General features: G+C 40.9%; 1 protein-coding gene across 1 annotated transcript in view; it reads left to right on the forward strand.

Moving 5' to 3' along the window:
* The first annotated feature begins 8,496 nt into the window (after nucleotides 1-8,496).
* hs6st1a (heparan sulfate 6-O-sulfotransferase 1a) overlaps nucleotides 8,497-21,404 on the forward strand; it is a 63,376-nt gene continuing 50,468 nt past the window's right edge. The window contains exon 1 of the mRNA XM_004082491.5: nucleotides 8,497-9,366. Coding sequence (XP_004082539.1) covers nucleotides 8,867-9,366 — 500 coding nt within the window. The 5' untranslated portion in view covers nucleotides 8,497-8,866. The remainder of the gene's footprint in view (nucleotides 9,367-21,404) is intronic.

Raw genomic sequence — 21,404 nt, forward strand, 5'->3', positions numbered from 1 at the left:
CATAGGATAGCACAAGGGTTAAGTCGTTAGTATTTTCCTACAAAAATCTAAAAAGTGGAGGAATAAAAGAGCCCTGTGTAGCTCCAAAGTCTCAGGTTGCACTAGGGGCTTGTTAAAATAGCAACTTTAACCCAAATTCACTGTAAAATAGTTCAAAAAAAAAAATAGTTCACTTTTAACGCACAAATAAATATGTTTGCAACCTTTCATCTAAAACGTTTTATTTCTGTGGATTAATTTAATATTTTTTATATTTTTGTGCAACTTTAGATAAGAGTTATCATTTTACCTTGAAATTATCCCGAAAATTGAGCTCTCCATTGATTGACAGTTGACTATCGAATATCTCAGCTGTTTAGATTAAATTGTGGGTTCAGTTACAGCCTATTCGACACAAATTGAAACAGTGAGCTTAAAAACTAACTCCACATCAGCAAAGTACCAAACTATGAGTCATGTAACCACATCTGCAATTCAGCTTTTCTGCAGTGATTCCTCAGGCGCTACCTAAAATACCAAATTTGACCCAAAAAAGAAGGGAGGAATAGCCAGAATAGCTTTACTATAAATGTCAGATATTATTGTTACCATTGTGAAATGACACTTGTGCAATGTAGACACAAACATTATGTAGAGTTTTTGATACTTTGCATATTTTCCGTTTACTGGTGACCGTGAAGATATTTCTTACCTTCAGATCCCATATTGTTAGGAGCAACACAATTGTGTTTGAGCATCAGCCTCTGTGATAATTGACTAACAAAACTCATCAAGATTTATAAGAAAAGCTAAAAAAGGTCATAAATGGTCAGCAACTTTACCAGCGGTTTTCTTGTGCTTTTATCTTGTTTGAGTGCACACACTCAGACGCAGGAATGCAGCTAATACACAACTCCCTTTTTTTGTTTTCTTTCTGCAGCATCCGCTTCCCCACAGCAAATCCAAGAAAAATATTTGTGTCTGCAACACGCTGAAGAAGCAGAGAAAAACTCGTTTCAGGGCTCCACAATCCTAACTCGTTTGACTTAATGTTTCTAGCTTCTGAACTAAAAACAAAAGCGTTGTAAATGCTTCTGTGTGTGCACGAAAAAGTGTTTTAATACCTCCCTGCTCTTGTTCGTGCATCTTTGGCTCTCAGTGGCATTTGGCCGTGGCTTTCTGAAAAATATGGCATGAACGAGCAGGGCATGTTTGAACGCCGTCTGCATGTGAGCGGGCCAACATTAGTGCCTCCAAGCAAATTCCCTTAAGTCATGACAACGTCAGGATAAACACTTTAGCACACAGCTCAGGCTGTCAACACAAGACCTGCAATCAACCAATCAGCTTGATAAACTTTTTCTTTTTTTTTTTTAATTGGAAGCATTGATTTCTCACACCCAAAATTCTGTCTGAGTGTGTCACTGTGATTATTGTGTTACTATTAGCATGTGTAACTCTTATTTCATTATCATAAGCTCATTGCCAGTGAAATAGAGATGGAATGTAAGCATGAAAAACACTGAAGCAAGACATAAAACATGACTCAGAGCCTCTGGAAAGACTGGGGAAATATCCATCTAAACGGGATTATTATGCAAAAGGAAACAATAAACTGGTTCCAATGATAAACAGACTGTCACATCTCTATACTCCAGCCAGAGGGCAGCTCACTGTGTGACATCCATCTTCTTAAAGTAACACTTCTCTGAATGGAAGCATGCACGGTGCGAGTAAAACACACAAGAAAGCATCCAATCATAACCATCCACAACTTAACGTTTGCCAGCAGATATTATTTTCTTTCTGCCACACACATCCCAAAAATTCTCCCCACATCTCGTACAGCTGAGAGGCGCCGGGGGCAAAGCACAAGTCATAAACACGACTGCGCTTGGCAGCGGAGTGACAGGTGGATGCAGCTTCAGTGAAGACAAAGCTGGAGTGTGGAGAGTAATAATTGTAGGCTGGCGCACATGTGGTGACTGCCCGCATGCTGAGATAATCGCAGCAAAAATAAAAGTGTTTTCCATCAAGGTGCAAACACAACAAATCATCCAGGAGTGTTATTTTCCGACAAATCTAGTTACCATATTAAAAGGTGAGATGTTTATTTGTCTTAGATGTGCTGCACATAATAATTCAGAGAAAATAGCATCTTAGCAAGTGTGTGAGAACTCTCTGTAAAAGCCATTTCATTGTGAATCTCACTGAAAGCACACAACAAATAAATCATTTGTTCCAAACTTGCATAATGTCCCACATTTTAATATCTATTTCTCAAACCTCCTCTCTGCAGGAAAGAGTACAGTTTCTTTCACATGAGAATGGTCCCATAGACTCAGTTCAAACAGGCAGAGAATGCTAACACTTTTTGGCAGTTTTTATTTGCCCATTGTAATATGAAGTGCTTTAGTTATCTAATCTTCTTTCCTTCACTTTGGTTGACCCTCGAGTGAACAGAGACCTCGTTCTTAAATGGATCAAGCTCCATTTGGGTCATACCAGAGTTCTAGTGAGCTTTTACAATTCACCCCAAAAAAAGCAGAAAATCCAAACCAATTGACCAACGCTGAGGATCAAACTGTCCAACTACATGTGCATCAAAAAAAACTTCCTGTTCTGAATTTTTTTAATACATTTTTTAAATACCTAATCTAATTGCTTGCAAATATATTTTCAAATTTATCCCAAAAAATTTTAAAAAAACTATTTTGATGTAGAAAATAATAATTGCTGAGTTTTTGAAAAAGGATTATAGACATAAGACATGTTAAATTTGATCATGGTAAACAAGTTGAACTTTGACCAATCAGGGACTCAGTTTTGGTTGTGATGTATGGATGGCGTCCCTTTTAATTCTTGGAAGTGTCATCTGTCTATAAACTGATCATGGAGGAGAAATTAATTATCGCAGTTTGTGCCCAGCTGGAATCATGACACCAAGTCTTTCATATATCGGAATAGAGCTGTGAAAGAAAAAGCAAGATTCACGAGATATGCACCGTTTGGACATTTCCCATCAAGCTTCTTCCAACTGTAGGTACATGTGCTAGTATCAGGTAGTGACAGTCCAGTATGAACACCCCATGCTAAACGCACATTCAGTATCTAGCCCAAGGACACTTCGACACATGGTTAGGCTGGGCGGGAACCGAATCCTACAGCATTATGATCAGAGGTCTACCACATTGTATCTACACACATTAAAAATAAATTTGGGCCTTTGCCCAAATCTAAGATTCTAATGAAAAGAGGATTTTTTTTTTCATTCTTACAAGAAAAACAAGAAAAAGGTGATTTCTCAACACATCTCAGGAAGATCTTTTTTATGATAGGAATTTATGAGGCTGTTAAAATAAAAGCTTCCTTTAGTAGAAGTCTATAAATATATGAGTGTAAAGTTACAGTCCTGTAAGGGCTATTCTTCTAAAATTGTATCGTCGAGTTATTTTTTTTCTCATTTTCCATGCCTGCCTAACTCGCCCAGGCTCAGGAGACAACGGACAACGCTGGACAACTCCACTCATTTAACTTCATTTATTTTTCCACCAAGAACAGATGAGCGCTTGATCGCCTTTAGGGCTGCACGATATGAGGAAAACTTGCGATATGCGATATTAGTGATCAATATTGCGATAAATTTGCGGTAAATAAACAAATAGAAAAATAAACAAAAACATCATTCCCATTTCATTGCAACAGTTTAAAAATTATACTCCAAATGACCCTCATCGACATGGGGGACAAACGTCAGGGTGGCTAACCCTGGTCCTCAAGAGCCTCAACCCTGTCTGTTTTCCAATTCTCCCTAGACTGCTCGATAATGATAACCAAATCAGGTGTGTTCAGTCAATCAGGATGTGAAATCACTTGAGTCAGCCAATCAACAGCAAGCTGGTTAAGGAGAGCTGGAAAACAGGCAGGGTTGAGGCTCTTCAGGACCAGGGTTAACATAATAGGCCTCCATCTGATTGGTCAACAATGGGAAGGCGTCCATCTGATTGGTCAAAGCATAAAGGGATTTATTTGATTCGTTAAATGCTTCAAGCTGCTAGAAGATTGTTTTAACACATTTTGGGTTTGCGATTTATTGCGATATTCGCCGTCTTTTGCGATATGCATATTGCAGAGCTGGATATTGCGATAATGATAAATTTGCGGTATATTGTGCAGGCCTAATCGCCTTAAAATAATCAGAAATGTATGGTAAGAGAATACTGTTATTTTAAACGTTTGCAAATATGGTGCCATTGAACTATTTTACTTGTTGAATGCTGTTCCCACAAATATCAGAACATAAAAATATGAAATTGAACTGAACATACCAATGGCATCACCGAGGTCATCCAAGCATTGAAATGTTTGTTTCTCAGGAGCTCACCATGACTGCCAGACAAAACTCTCACCTGCACACCGTCACCTAATTTAATACTTCTTCCTACCTCCACCTGCCTGGTAGGGTAGGACTAACGTTCTCTTAACGTTAATCACTGCCCCCTGCAGCTGCAGAGTTGATCCTACCTTGGAACACACGTGCAACTCAATGTCAGGAGCAAAATGAAGAAAATAAAAAAAAGAGATTAGATAAATCTTAACATGTAGAATTGATTAGACACCCCATAATCATCTCCCGTGATGGGGTATCCTGCAAAGATGACAGGAAAATGTCTTGTGTATGATTTTCAATTTGATAAGTGAAAATCGTTGGCACAACAAAAGTTTATTTTCATGGATTCAAATCTCACAGGTAAATTTAGTCAGAAAGATCTGAGAAAGAAACAGATGTGCATATTTGACATTTTGACATCCCAACAAACCATACATTTTAGTTTGTCTTGTCTTTTAAAAACTCGTCTTTTTTTATATTTATTAATTGCAGAAAAGGCAAAGTTACCGTTGTGAATTTATCAACAAGAACTCTGCAGTGAGAACCGAAATCCAAGTCTTTGTGCAAACTGCAAATATGAGGACTTAACCTTTCACTGCTGGTTGCAAACATTTAGGTCAATCTTAGCATTAATGAAGAGGACAAAGGTCTAAACAGAATTTTAAAAACCAAGAGATACATTTGCTTTAGAAGTAGTTAGAAAAGAGCATCCAAAATACCTTTTTAAGAGTTTTTTGTAAGGTTAAGAGTTTTCAACAACCAGAAAGCCTAAAAAATGTTTGGTATTGGTGCATATAAACCGTGTCCAAAATCATTCACCTTCAATAACTATAATATTTACAGCCTTTTAAAGAGAGCTGAATTTAATGGGGAAGAAAAGCATGCAGCCAATTACAGCCTGAATAAAAACACATCCCTTCAAAGACACACAAAGACTCACAAAGTGAGACTACAGTAAACCTTGATACTTGATCTGCAATCAACTGCATTCAAATGCTGTTTTCTCCTCAGAAGCTGCTGAATTAGCCGATCTGCTGATTTGAGTTGCTAGGAAAAGGTCTGACGCCTGAGAAATGTTTCAGTTTGTTTTCAGGGGGAGAAAATGTGCATTGAGACATATCTGAGAAAATGCAGTTAAACCTCAGAGGCACCGATGGAACCCAGAATGACATAAAAACGCCTCATCTGAGCCGCACCCAGCAGTTTAAACATGGTGTTTCTCTCCTTGGCTTACAGGATGTGATCAGTTCAAACTTGTTCACAAGTGGTCGCCCCTGGGATTCATGTTAATATGCGCGCTGGCTGGAGAGAAGGAGGAGAGGAGAGGAGCAGCTGTGCTCTTTGCTGACCACCAGCGGGAGCAAGGCGAGCGACAGGCAGTGGTTGATCTCATGGTGGTGAGGTGTTTGTAACTTTTTGTGAAATGGGCCTGTCAAGACAAAAATGCCTGTTTATTTTCTTGTTGATGTGTGAGAAAAGTGAAGACTTGAGGGGATATTTTCTCTGTAATTGTCATTTGTGGATGTGGGTTGGTTTCTTTTACAAATTCACAACAACCAACGTCTATGAACTTCCCTTTTCTTTTTACTTTAGGTATATGTGGGTTTATGTTTTTTATTTTTATTTTTTAAATCAAATTGTAGGCTATTATTTATATTTGGGTTCTGTAAAAACTGATAAGTTTAAGCATCCAAAGCTTCATTTGTCTTTTTTTGTCTTAGACAAACCTTTATATATTTACCAACTAAATGTGAGTTGTAATTATTTTGTTTTAATAATTTCCTCGCTAAAAAAAATAATCTGCCAAGTCCAAAGTGGGAAAAGTGATGTGACCCTTTAAACAAACTTGCTTTTCTTCTTAGTTGCAGTCAGTTTTATGCATGAGTCTTAACACATTTGTCATCTACTTTAATTTGAAATCTACATTTAATTTGTTATATTTCATAGTTTGAGAGCAACAACGTCTTGTTTAGTGTCATTTCATCTCATTTAGATTGGTCTGAAATTTTAATGGTGCTTCCCAAACATTAAAAAAACAAGTGTATGTGGTGGGAAGTTTTAGATCTTAATCCTTTAACATAAATTAAGATGTGCTTGATCACATGGCACAAAACTTAGTCTATTAATTGTGGTGTGTCACTTAAGTGTGTCTACCACCGCCATCATGTTTAAAAGTTTTTTCTCTGTCTTGTCAGTTCACACAATATTTTCTTTTAGATGTTGTACATTCTTGACACAAAATTTCTCATTGTTAAATCTTGAACTCTGATCTACAATAAGTGAATTGAGCCTTGTAGTTCTTTAGATGCTGTTCTGATTCCTTAATGAGCTCCAGAATGAATTTTTGTTGAGCTTTTATTAATGTTTTCAATCCTGGAAAAGTTTATCATAACTGTTCCAGGTTTTCTTACTTTAAGGAAAATATACATTTTAGCCTTTAAACTGTCAAAATAAAAACATGTTTCAGCTCAATAGCCAACTTAACCAACATGAGATGGTAAGACAAAGATGTGAACTTCAACTGCTATAAGATATTTATTGTGCTTTTCTATGGAGCCCTGGACATGACAAGAATTGTTTCCCACAAATGAATAAATTGTAGCCATGGATTTGTATTTTGTGTGCACAAATTAGCATTTGGTGGCCACAATATAGTGTTTTTTGTGCACAAATTATTTTTTGTGAACACAAATTAGCTCTTTTAAGGCAACATTTTAGCTTTTTGTGTGCCAAAATTAAATTTTTTTGGGCACGAATTACTAATTTATGTGCACACATTACAAAATACTAATTTGAAAACTCGAAATGTTGATTTGTGCCCACAAAAAAACTAATTTGTGCCATCCAAATGTTAATAAAAATACCAATTTGTGCCTACAAATACTAATTTGTTTGGACAAAATGCAATAAAATGTCATTTTTTTTACACAAAATACTAATTTTTGTGCAGAAAATGCAAATATAATACTAATTTGAGGCCAATAAATACTAAATTGTGCCCTCAAAATACATATAAGATACTAATTTGTGCTCACAGAATGGCTATAAGATGCTAATTTGTGCCCTCAAATACTAATTTGTGTTCACAAAATGCTAATTTGTGCATACAAAATATTCGTTTGTGCCCACAAACTACTAATTTGTGTGCACATAATGCTTACAAAAGATTTGTGTGCCTAAAAAATACTAATTTGTGCCCACAAAATGTTAATACAATGCTAATTTTGTGGCTGCAAAATACTAATGTGTGCCCAAAATGCAATTAAACTTCTAATTCAAGCTATGAAATACAAAATAGTGGCCACAAACTCGCTAATTTGGGCACACAAAATCCGTAAGGGGTTATGGCAGACGAAGTGTGCATTATCAGAAATTAATGCCTCTGCAAAGTGCTTTAATTTTTTGATAATGAACGTTTTGAAGGCCAGTATGCAAGTTAAACCATGGTCACCTACAAAATAAAATATTCAATGAGTTTTCAGTAATTTAATCTTGTTATTTTTTCGGTTAAGATTGCCTATTTCCCAAAAAGTGGAGTATTTGTCACGGGGTGCAGCGTGTTGTCATGTTTCCGTTACAACAGGCCGTTTAGCCATCTGACCTCGACTGCAGCTGCAAAGGGAAGTGATATATGCTGATTGTCACGATAGGTTAAATAAAGCATCAGTTCAGAGATAAAGTTCACCTCTGCCTGCTTGTTTTTTTCCCAGATGATGTGATGTAGAACATTTAAACTATGTGACCGGAACTTCTTTTTTAGGTGTGCATTATCACTTTGGATTATAACTTTTTAATGCACAGCCAGAAATTAAACCGAATCAAGTATTCACCCGGACCATGGCATATAAACTATTAAATTGATTGAAACAAGTCTTTTTTTAATTCATCTCCAGGGCTCCGTATTTTTCAGTCCAACCTAAATTTGGCAAATAGAATTTTTTTTCATAAACATGAAAAAACTGTTGTGATACGTAAGAGTTTAAAAAGTATGAGGGGAAAAGTGATTTGAAACGGTACATTACAAGCTTCTCATTATCTGAGGTTCATCTACGCCTTCCCCTGATTGGCTGGAAGCAAATGACGCGTCGCTGCGCGTTAACCAATAAATTAAAGCGACTTTTCGCCGGTTTTCGATGGGGAGCGAGAGAGGTTGAAAAGGTGGGTTTCGCGCTGCATCCTGGGTACATAGCTGCGCTGTGATGCAGTGAGTCTGTTGTTGTGTTGACTGGAAACCAAAGTAGACGGGGGAGGGTCCGCTGCGCTCCGGGGAGGCGTCCAGCGAGTTACAATGCGTCTTTCAGGGTGTTGAGCGCTCCGCCACAGCCATGGTGCAACTTCGCCGGTCGTCCCGAAGCGAAATGAGTCTCTGCTGAGCGCCGAAACCGAGTCCCTCTTGACGGGGGGAGAGCGAACATGAAGAAGTCGAGCGCCGTGCTCTCCGTTGTCGGCTTGACTGGGAAATGGTAGCGAGCTGTGGGAACCGCACTGGGAAGGACCATGGTCGAGAGGAGCAGCAAATTCTTGTTGATCGTCGTCGGATCTGTGTGCTTTATGCTGATTCTCTATCAGTACGTGGCTCCCGGGGTGATCAATTTCGGCTCCCCGCATGGTTATTTCACGGAGGAGGACGAGGTGGACATCTTCCCCACTCCGGACCCCCACTACGTTAAGAAATACTACTTCCCCGTCAGGGACCTGGAGAGGACGATCGATTTCCAAATCAAAGGGGAGGACGTGATCGTGTTTCTGCACATCCAGAAGACCGGCGGGACTACCTTCGGCCGGCACCTGGTGCAGAATGTGCGCTTGGAGGTGCCGTGCGACTGCAGACCGGGGCAGAAGAAGTGTACCTGCTACCGGCCGAACCGCAAGGAGACCTGGCTCTTCTCCCGCTTCTCCACCGGCTGGAGCTGCGGCTTGCACGCCGACTGGACCGAGCTCACCAACTGTGTTCCGGGGGTCCTCAACAAGAAGGAAAGCAAGCAGAAAAGTCTGAGGTGAAGCACCTAAACTTCCAGATAACTTATTATAGCCTTACACTTTCACTTTAGAAAAAGGGTTTCTGATCATTTTTTGAGCTCTTTTAGGTCTTTAATCTCAAGGATTTATGTTTCTCTTGGATAAAATTGTTTTAACCCTTATATTGGGTTTGGATCAAAATTGACCCGTCAATTTTGACCCAAACCCAATTTAAGGGTTAATTTAGTTTCCTTTTCACCTTTGTAAGCTCTTGATCAACTTTTAATAGTTTAAAATCAGAGTTTTCACTCCCTCCCACCTGAGCAAACTTGAATAAAAGTACATTTCCCATCATTTCTGAGGAAAGATTAGAATAGAAAACTCTTTTGATCGTGTTCTTTTTATTGGGGGGGTGAGCCTGCATGTGTGTTATCATAAGACAAAGGTCTTTACACAGGGCTTCTAGATAAAGGAAGAACGGCAAAAAGATTGTGTGCACCCCTCCTGGAAGAGTGGGCTGATAATGGATGCAGAGAGAACTGTTGATTGACGTGTCGGCGCCGCACCATCACGAATGCCACCACGGCTCAACGGTGCCTCTGACATTTGTTGATGAGTGTCAGTGGCAGTATAGGTTCCCCTCCCACTGAATCACAGCTCCCCAGAATTTGGCTGCATTTCCAGCCGGAGAGGGTAATGCCGGCCGTGCAAACGTTCCCACTCTGTTCTAATCCTTTGTTTTGACTGCAAACTACCCCCCCCAGACATGATGCAGACTCTTATTAAGGTGTAAGCCCCCCCCTTTCCCCATTGTTGTAGCCCACATATTGCGTCCCTCACACAGAAATATTGACGGCTGTGTCAACTTCCATTTCGCTGCCCCTTTTGCGGTTAAAAGGCTACCTTTGTTGGATGGTATGTGTGTCTTTGTGTTGCCTTGTCTTGGTCGATGCTTTATTTTTTGCCATGCAGGATCAATAATGCGATGATGGCAGGGGGGGAGGGGGGGCGCGTGGAAGTTTGTCTGTCTGGCAGCCAGGCTCAGTGGGGATAACACGACGGCTGCTCTGCTTCCCATGGCAGCTGAGGCTGGGGATCGGGGCTGCAGGCCGGCATGGGCAGGGCAGAGGTTATGGGGAGAAGGGGGGGCTGGAGGGGGGGTGGATCCTGCAGGGGTTTGGCTCCACTCTAATCCGGGTGATTATTACCACTGGGACACACACACACACACACATCCACACTGCCTTTGGTATTTGCTGCTGGCGTCAGTCCTGACTCCTGTGGTTTTTCCCGGTCAGAGGTGATAACGTGCTCGGCCGTTTCTGCTTGGCGAGCTGAGATATCGCAGCGGATGCAGGATAAATAGCCTTTCATCACTTTGCGAGCGCAGTGTCAAAGCGTAAACTTGTTTGGGTGTGCACTTGTGCGCCTTGTTTAGATTGTGTGCACCTGAAGAGGCCCTGGCAACACAAAGAGACAGGGAAGGGAGTTTGTGTGTCTGTGGGTGAGGCACAATTTCTTGCCTCAGGTTTAATCAAGCATCTGATTGGTCCTGACAGCAGAAACAAGGACCTATAAGCTTAATAACACCCTGAAGAAAAACCGTGGCACTGCAGATTACATGGAACCACAGAAACTTGAAGCACTTTTTCTCTTGTTTTCCTCTTCGCTGTCACATCTGCGTTTTGTTTCTTTCGCCACTCAGTGCCTCTTTATTGTTCGGTGTTGTAATGTCTTTGTGTTTCAGCGAGCGACTTTTGTTTGGGAAGTGTGTAGAAGCAGGCAGCAGAAGTTCAAAAACAAAAGGTTAGGAGTTTCCAGATCCACATTGCAGTGGGGCCGTTTTATGTCGGAAGCCCTCGAATCAGCTCAACAGTTCGTGGGAAAACAGTGTTGGACATGCAGACTTTTAGTTTTTTATTTTTCTAAAGGAAGTGATTTGAAGTCATATATGACAACAAAACCAGAAAGCACTCATCTAGAAGTGTTGGAGCATGTCTGCAGTGGCGGGAGTAGCAGAAGTCCTTGTGGTAAAATCCATCTTCTCTCTTCGCAGCTGCATTCTCATCCAGCTGTCAAGGGAATTTTACACAAACCGCTCAAATGTGGCAAAAAAAAAAAGAAGTGTGAATTAGAATGATTTCCATCATATGAACCAGGAGGTATAAATACGCCTCCTGTCTGTCCAAAATAAAACATGAACATTCATCTACAAAAAGAAGAAAACCTGCCAAGAATATCAAATTATTGATCATGTGTAGACAGGCTGTTCTGACATTACCAGTAATTTATCTTCAGTTAGGTACTGAAGCAAGAGAGTAAACCAGTCCTTAGGCTGTAATATTGATTTAGCTCGGGTGAAATGCCAAAAATCTGAGGTTTAAAGCAGAAAATGTCACCAGTGTTTACAGATTTGTGGCATGCTCTGTTTAAACATTGGTACAGAAAAATACAAAAAATGGTCACCTATGGTCATTTTGAGAGCAAACTTTTATAAATTGTGTTATTAATGGGGCTGGGTGTAACAATTAATCAACTTTATTGATTTATATTCCAACAATCCAACCGGTTTAATCTGTCTGATGCAAGTTGTCGATCAAATCGATTATACCATTAAAAAAAAATCATTCCAAAATCAAATAAATGGATTATATCAATATTGGTGGAGGTTTATTTAGTAAAAAAAAGACTAAGTTCCATCACAACTGAGACATAATGGCAGCAAAAAATGATCAAGCCATCATTTCAGTCCAATGTGTGGTAGAATGTTCTAAAAATGTTCCCTTTGCATTTTTTATGTGGAAAGACAACAGCGGGCTGAACTTTGACTATAATGTGAAGGGTTTTGCCATTAATTCTTGTTTACACATCCTAAGCTTACATTTGATTATCTTGCAAGAAATACAAGGAATCTGGAAAACTTATCAGCAACTACAAATTCTGATATGAATGGAGTCGTGGTTAAAATAAATTGTTACTCCCCGAATTGATACATTAATTGTGTGTAGGTGATTATACTTTCTATTATTGTTTAGATTAAATTGTTACATAATTGTTTGAGAAACTGGACTTGATTAGAACAGAAATCAACTTTGATCCAAAACTGTGATGTTCAACCCTATTTATTGTAAAATACATACATTTTTCTGTGGATTTATATTTGCTACCCCAAAGTTTCCGTCACAGGTTGCTCTTTAAATTGACCACAGCATCTTCTGAGTGGAATCTTTTTTTTTTTTTTTTTTTTTATGCTGGTGCATCTTAAACTCTGAGATAAATGCGGCGTCGCATTAGGCACGGGAGATGGTGATAAATGTGCCGCTTCAGGAGAAAGGTGCATTAGAAGGGAGCGAGCAGCGGCGAGATGAATGGTGCCCTAATAGGAGAGACAGGTCTGTCTTTGATCTGTGATTAGATGAGATTTCAGATGAACGCTGGCGTCACGGGAGAAGTGGGAGCAGCACACTCAGCAGAATGCCACTCTGAGTGGATTTTCAGTGTCTTGCATCAGTTTGAATGTTGATTGCTGATCCCGTGGGACGTGTTAATTCTTACAGACATGCACTAATGAGAGCATGATGCAAACAGACCCTAATGCAAGCTCTGAGATATTTAACTTATAATTGCTTAAGGAGGTTCCTATCACGTTACTCAAATTGGAGCCACACTTTCGGATGAGGGTTGCCATCTGTCCTGTGTGAGTGTGCGTGCACCCCCCCTCCTTTGTGTGTGTGTGTGTGTGTGCTCCTGCTTTTAATCCTAGTGTGTCATACAGCGCCTTAGTAAGCAAAGTGATGGGGCTAATTTTATAGCCTCTATCTCTGTCCTCCTCTCGTCTCCCTTCATCTCTCTCCCGCCTCCTCTTCATCCCCTCTGCTTGCCTCCAAAATCGAAAACTCTCTCCCTCCATCCTTCCCACCATCCGTCCGTCCACGATGGTGTCACTCTATAATCAAACAGCAGGCTTGCTTTCCGCTTGGTGGCTTTATGGCCAGAGGGTTGTCTCTCTCTCTGTGTCTCGCTGCTTCACTTTTCTTTCCCCCCACTCTTCTCTTTTTCTCCCACTCTCCCTCCATCTCTGCCCCCTCCTGCCTTTCTTTCCCCTCCTTTCCCATCCTTCTCTTCCTCTGAGCGTGACTGCAGCATTAGAGGAAATGTCTTTTCATGGAAGATTTGCTGCAATTTCCAAAATGGCTGCTTTGCCTAATGGACAACTGCCTTGGTTCTAATGAATGATTACATGTATGAGTATGGCGTGGGGGGGGCGAGCAGGGGGAGGGACTGAGTGGGAGATGGAGGCGATGAAGAGGAAGGGAATGGGATGAGTGTGGGACAGGAGGGGAGCTGTCAGGGACTGATGGAAAAACTAAAAGATGCAGGGATGCAAACATTTAGCTTCATTGCTGGGGAGTGGGTGAGTCAATTAGCACGGTTGTCAAGCACTGGGCTTTCCTTTTCTTTCAGCTGGTCTGTTTCAGATTCACAGCACAAATCAGTGCGCTCTGAGATGCCTCTGTGAGTAAGTGCATGGGGTGAAGGGGGCTTTGGGAGCGGATGCATGCAGATAGCCAGCAGGATGCCATCAGCCAGCCAGCACAACCTGGAATCCAGATGAACCTTCAGGAAGCTGCAGAGGCTGCCCCGGCTAGGTGGCACGGATTGCACATGTAAGCGCGCGAGCATGCTCGTGCCTGTGTCAGTGCACGTCCGTAGACATCCGCATGCTTTCGGGCAGGTCGCTGTTAATCCAATCAGATTAGCCGGGTTTAAGCTGTGGCGACCATGCACTCCAAAGCCGGTTATGTCCGCTCATCCTGCATTCCAGCATTCCCAACAAACGCTCCCGTCCTTCCAGCCTGTGATTCCATTCATGTTTGCTGAGCTCCAGGCTCCCTCTGTTTGGAGACCACTCTTAAGGGAAACCAGAATAATTGGGTCTAATATGGGTTTAACATTGTGTCTTAATACTAGTAGCTGACTTAATTAACCTCCTTTTTGTGAGCCTTCAAGCTATAGTTTACTATTTGAAATGTATTGTGTCCTGCTAGCTACATAGCCAGATTATTGCATTTCTTAAAATTAACAAAAATAAGGAGAGTTCTTCTGATCTATAAAGTTTTGTAGTACAGCGGTCCGTCACTATATTGCAGTTCACCTTTTGCAGATTTGCCGATTTGTCTTTTTTTGTGCAATTATGTTTTTTTTGTTTTGTTTTGTTTTTTACTTCACACTGTTCTCCATCTTGATTAGCTGTTGACCTTGTCAATTAATTTTCTCTGTGCCATGTCTCCTAAAATGCATTCAGTTAGTGTCACTTTCATTAACCTTTGATTGTGAGCAGATCTATGTTTTCATTCTATAATACTGAACTTAGTTTTCTATGAAAGTTTGAACTTTGAGACTTTAAACAAGAAAGAAAATCGTGAAAATGTCAAATTCTGTTTGAGAAAAGTGTATAAAAAGTTTAGTGAGGGGGTTTACAGCCTTAAAATCCTACTCCAGTCATTGTTTGATTTACTGTAAAAGCATTCTTTGTGGTCAAAAAACCTGTCATTTTCTTGGGAATATTTTCTGGAGAGCGGCAGGAGTTCATTAGAAATTTCTTTCTGAGTTTTGAGTGGAACTGTTGGTATGGAGTAAGCCCGCCCCCATTTCCCATCAACCATTGGAGTGGGTCTCTAAAACACCTTGAATTCTATTTAGCAGATTCTTCCTATTGCAGGTTATTTTGAGAAAGTAACTCCCGCCAGAAATGAATAAACACTGTACTGATACTCTAAAAGAGCTAAAAACGCTTGATATCTGTTTCCTAATTTACCAAGTTTTTCTGTCTTTTACAAGTTATTGATGTGCGCAACTTGTCCAATTCTTCAAATACAAGATTTGATGAGCTGGTAACCAGCACGGAGCAAGTGGCTCTTCGGGCTTTATGCCCTGCCCTTGACAATACCGTGAAAGGATAGTTGACTCACCCACAATCTAGCACATAAAAGGGTGAGATATAGCCCCTATGTGTTTTCTTCTTCAGTCGGTCGAGGTGAGTGTTGACGGGTCTTTTTCAGCCACACCACTGCTGCCTCGTAGCCACAAGAGTTCATCTTAAGTTCATCTTTGGGTCTGAGTAACATATATCCCAACCTCTATTCAAAGTCTGGACCTGAACTCCAGAGATTAGACGGGTTCATGTGTTGGGCCCCCCGGTTTCCCTTCAAAGCCCCCATTGGACTTTGCAGCAGTTTTTCAGTTTGATTGTGTTTGATGTGGGATGCTGAATTAACCGATTAGGTTAAACGTTTTGTTTTATAAATGCAAAACTAATTATGTCGAATCAACAGTAAGTTGAGATTGTCAACGGGTGGGGTCCAGTCTAGCGGGAGATGCTGACATTGATTTGTCTCAGCTGTTTCACCTCAGTGAATCTTAAAGAGAGATTAAGGAGGGGGATCGGTCTCTAAAGGGTTATTGCCACCCCCTCTGCAAGCCTTTAATATTGATTAGCTGCTATGGGTCAAGGAGTTTTTTTTATCAGCAGTTGATAAAATTTGAACGACACAAATTTAGAGGAGAGCCCCACTTGACGGATTTGGATGTTTCCTTAACGCTGAATCAAGCCGGAGTGATGTGTCTTGATGGCTGAGCGGCCTCTGTGTCACTCTTTTCGTTCAACTCTCTGCAGCTGACTGTTGAATGTCAACCCGCCGCCACCACTGAGTCGACTCAGCGGCCCCGTGGACAAATAGGCATGCTGTGAATGATTAGCCCACATTGCTGTGGCTGGTAATTAGGGCCGCTACGCTGCAGCAGCTCCGCCAACAGGATTACAGCCTATCGATTATCCTAGCCTAGCTTTAGCTTCGCTAGCTAAAAGCAACTAAGTGATTAGTGGGCATCTCTACAGTGGTTAATGAGTGGTGCTGTGAAATGCTTTAGTATGCCGTCCATGACAATGGGATTAGTCTATTATCAGACAAAAGGCCTCACTGAAGGAATCATTTGGTTTTAAGGCAGAGCGGCTTGTACGGGATCTCTAAATTTTGCTCGGCTGGGCGTCTGTTGCGTGGTCTTGTTGCTGCACTCTGACCCAGTGTGTCTGTCTTTCCTCAAACACAGTCATCAGACCTTCCTTCACCCGCTTCATTCCTTTTTTTTAGAGAAAGTAAAGGACAGAGAGGGACATCCACAGGGGCTGCTCTCCAGATCCATTAAGGCCACTGTCTTTTCTTGTTCCTGGCTCTGACAAGTCCAGACAGGATGTGACCCAGGAGCTCCTCTGTGTCTTTCCATCTGAACTCCTCTTGTCAAAAGCATCAGTGTTTTCTATAATGTCTATTTTTGAAGAAACCTCCATGCAGCTGATCCACGTGAGTGAGGGATGGTCAAAGGGAGATTGTCAGCGGCTGACAAGCGTTTTAATTGACCTGTGGGAAAAATGCAAATCTGGGACCGCCTTTTTTGAAAGGAAGAGTCTCAACTCTTTAGGATGGTCGCCTTTTTGGACAAATACAAACTTAAACAGAGGACTTTCATTCAGAAACCCTACAGAGAAAATGAACAACAGTATTGTCGCCATATGAGCAGAACTCTGTCTTTTTCTCACCATTTCCATACGTGTAGTTTATCCTTTTGTCCATGTGCATGTGTGTGCTCTTACATCTGGATTTAGTTGCTGTTCTTGGAAAGCCTGAATGTTGGTAGAGAAGGAGCACTTCCTCGTTCAGGAAAGAACGAGGAAGGAAAAAATTTGGTAGTTTTGCTCAAGGGCAAAACTGTAGTGCACCAGAGTTTTTCCTCATTCTAGAGTGTCCTTCATTTGTGCATTCAGACTCAGCCTCCATGTGTGGGTTTGTCCTGTGAATGTTTGGTCTGTGGGATCTGTGTTTACAGAAATGGCCTTTTTGGATTTGTGACACTTGCACGCAGGCCATTCGACAGTTGTGTAGGGCGGATTCTTGGGATGAAGTGATAAATGTTTAGCATTGTCTTTCACAATAACCCATTCAGTCTGTGTACTGTTGGAAATTCGGCCCACCCCTCTCTTTCAACGCGGTTTCCTAATCCTTGCAAGGAGCATGTAGTGTGGAGCAAAACAACAATTCTAATGAGAACAAAAAGGGTGATGATGTAGCTTAACTGTGTAAAAGAATTTCAATCTGCAAGTTGTTCCAGCGACATGTTCAGACCACAAAGCCAGTTTTTTTAGTAGTCGGTTCTCTCTTTGAGTCACTAATACCTATAAAGGTGCAATCTCTACTGCAAACATTTAGAAGATGTGCTTACTTCATTGCAAACATTGAGAGACCCGAGACCACTTGCTTTGTCCTATAAAGCCTATTTGTCTGCAGGCTGAGAATAGGCAAATCTGTACGGGGTGTGCAGGTGGCCCGCACAAAATAGCAAGATCGTTGACCGCTCGGTGGGCTGCTGTGCGTGATGGGTCATATCGCGAACACTGATATAAGTATGACATATGTCTTAAGTGCATGCAACTTCAATTAGCCTTACAAGGACTTCATGATACCATATGTAGGACAATGGTACGTTCCATTTTCATGAAGTCTCTAGACGTGGCTGTGTAAGTCTTGAGGTAACTGCAAGACACACTGGTGATCTCCTTACAATGCAGCCACTCCTCTATGACCCTCCATGGCTTCGGACAACCCAGAAGCCCACAGCACCTATACGGGTTAACTCCCATACGTGTTCTTGTCAATAAGGCTTTAGCAGATGCCCCCCTGTTACATTTCAGTCTAGGCTTTTCCCTTCCTAGTTTGAAAATTTGAATTCTGCAAAGGGAAAACATCAGTTTCCCTTTGAATTTGATCACATGTCCTGTTATTTTATTCTTCAACTATCCATCCATTTTCTTATCTCACTGAATTCCTTTCGGGATCATTGGCTTGCCGAAGTCTGTCCTGCCTACTGTTGGGCGAATACGGGGTAGACCCTGGACAAGTTGCCTGTTTGTCGTAGGGCCACACAATCTCTCAGTCACACCTGGGGCAATTTAGAGTAATCAATAAATGTAGAACATTAAAATTCTTATTCTTTAAAAACTCACTAAGTGGAGTTTTTTCTTATCTTTTTCTTGCCATTTTCCCAAATAATTGTTGTATGGTTTTTGCTTTAGTAGAGGGGCATTGCTGAGCGGAGAAGTGAATTTCAAAGTAAGGTAGACTTGTAAAGGCAATAAAGAACAAATGAGACTGAGCGAGTGAGTGCCACCCTCCTGAATAATAAAGGTCAGTGTTGAAGCTAATCCAGTTTTACTATTCTTTCTGACTCTTCACCTCCATGTTTCTAGCCGACCTGCCCCCACCCCTCCCCAAATCTGGAGATTAGAAACGGAGATGCAGAGGTGTCACCTTTCTCGCTGTCAATATTTTTTCTCTCCTCATTGATGTTTACCCTTCTTCCCTTTCTCTCGGTTTGCTCTTATCTTCTGCTCTGTCAAAAACTTTACTTCTTCATCGCCCCTGCCTGCACACTGTCACTTCAGGTCCCCGGCGCGTGTCAGTTTCCTCCAGAGGGAGGAAGTGATGTGTCAGGATGTGCCTTTATCTGCCAGTGATCTGATCTGATGTGGAGTTGCGATAAACACGGGAGGGGTGTAGTCTTCTTGCTCAGGGGACTTTGATGAAGGAGAAACAAACTGGTAGCTTTATTTCTTCTTGCCATGAGTACATAGACAGAAACATTTGGTGGTCTTGGGGTTGATTACTGAACAACAAAGTTTAATCTAGGGTGTCTCGAACCTTTTCAGCCAGTCAATCCCATACAAAAGATCTGCTTTGATACCTTGTTTGAGAAATTTACAGAGTAGTCTTGTAAGGTTGAAATCATCCCCTTTGATCCCTCAAGCTGTGTGAGATGTCTGCTGGCAGCCTTGTGCTGTCTGTCAAGAGTGTCTTTAAAAAGGAAACGAAGCTGTTCTTGCTGAGTTTTATGTCTTTTTGCTCTACTGTTGAATGTTCGAGGGAAGAAAAAAACCTTTTAATGGAGCTCATGTTTGTGCAAAGCTGTGACTTTTGTAAGACTTTATATGGAAAGAAAAAAACAAGTATATCAATATTTCAGATTTAGCCCGGGGTTGTTTTAATAAGCACATCGATTGGCTGTTTAGACTTTAATAGAAACGGAAAACCCAAGCCCGCTGAGGCTAGATAATTTTCACAAGTCGTTGTAGAGTCTTTAATTTATAAATCCTCCTGTGTTTTGTAGCAGATAAACACAGAGAAGCAAGTTAATCCAAATGTTTTAACTGGTCATAATTCAAAAGCAGATCGTTTTTGATGGCATGTTTTTTATATTTATTCTAACATTTTATGAACGTGATGAAAAAGAACAAGCAACAAATCCTCTGGAGCAATCTAGTTTGTAATCTGAGCTCTGGAAATGGACTGTTTGGTTGGCTGAACCCGATTTTTGCATCCCTCTAATGCTCACTGTAAGGTTAAATAGACAAACTAAGATTTTAACCAAAATCGTAATAATGATGCTACATTAAAACAAAAAAGGATGTTTGTATGGAAATTTTGTACCATTTTAAAATCTATTCAAATTCTCCCTTTTGTTCATTGACTTCTCTATCAAGCCCATAGCGAGACTTCAGGTGGAACTGGCCTCTTTGAATGGCCCGACCAAAGGAGCCACTGGACCAGTTTTTCAGCTATTTTCTGCACTGTAAAAATGTTTAAAGCATCTTAGTAAAGTTTACCAGCAATGTTAACCCAGAAGAAGACAAAATAAAAAATACAAACCACTAAAGCAAATATTTAAAAGGCAAGGTTTTGGATTTTAATGTTGGCCATCACAGCAAGGTTAAAGCTTTGACAAATTGCAAGTCCAATCGTTCCACATTCCTCAGGGAAACAAATGCAAAAAGAACATTTTTAACATTTAGGCTGATTTACACTTCAGCTTTACCTCCTATTAGTCCTTGAGGAGAAAGGCTAAAGGGCAGGGCTGGAAAAGTAATAAATGGGACAGCATCTGCAGAACAAACAGGCTGAGTTATACCGTACACATATCTAAAGCAAAAGATCAGTACAACTATAAATTTGCAACAAATGAACAACTAAAAAAAAAAATATGTTAACATTTCTTTGTGTGCATATTCATAGACTTTATCCAACACTAAAATGTCTATTGTTAAATGATTTAAGTCTTTCTAAATGCTGAAACAGTAATATTTTCAAGCTAATGGACTGAACACCATTCAGATTTAGGTTCTGGGTCAAAGGGTGCAATGGGAACTCACCCACTCTTGTTTAAAGACCCACTCTGATCATGTTTTGATCTATTACATAATGATCATTATGCAGTTTTTGGCTAAAATGTTGGACATAATTTCTGCAGAGCGGCAGTAGTTAATTGGAATTCGTCTCTGAGTTATGGGCAGGACTGTTTGCTGCTTAGACATCTGTCAAACTCCCACTGCAGGAAAGCCCCCGTCGAATTTCAATCAGTCAACTGATGCAGAAACGCCAGCAACAGGGCTGCTTGTAGAAGCAAACGAAAGAAACCAATATTATATTTCTTCTAACCTTCCTATTCTGTGATCTATGTTCTTCTATATATAGCCATGATATATGCACCAGGTTGTGTTTAACCTACTTTAGTTTTGTCAGACAGGAGTGGCGCACTTGAAACCAACAACAGGTTAACCCGTGTTTGCTTATAATGGAATGTGTTGTTAGTCACTTTGGTTTCATCTCAGCAAACAAGCTTTGCCTGTAAAAGGAGGAAAGATGCATATAGTCGCATTTCTGTGTGACGCGACAGTCACAACCGCTTTGGCTTTGGCTTTTAGGCGACTATCCATAGCGATGCAGGAAAGCGGAGGACCGGTGTTTGATTCTCACACAAACCCAGAAAGCCTCCAGAGAGATGTCACTCCATCCCGTGTTTGCTTTTATCTCGCTTTTGTTTTGAGGAAACATAATGCTCAGATTCACTCATGCAAAAATGCAGATCACTGCTCTCACCCAAACTTTGTGTTTACGCCTCACACAGCCCTCTCCTGTTCTCCACAGTCTTTATGGATGTTCACAGTTTGACATTTTCTCTTATTGAAAGC

This window comes from Oryzias latipes, chromosome 22, assembly GCF_053564925.1.
Source record: "Oryzias latipes strain Hd-rR chromosome 22, Olatipes_Hd-rR_3.1".
NCBI lineage: Eukaryota > Metazoa > Chordata > Actinopteri > Beloniformes > Adrianichthyidae > Oryzias > Oryzias latipes.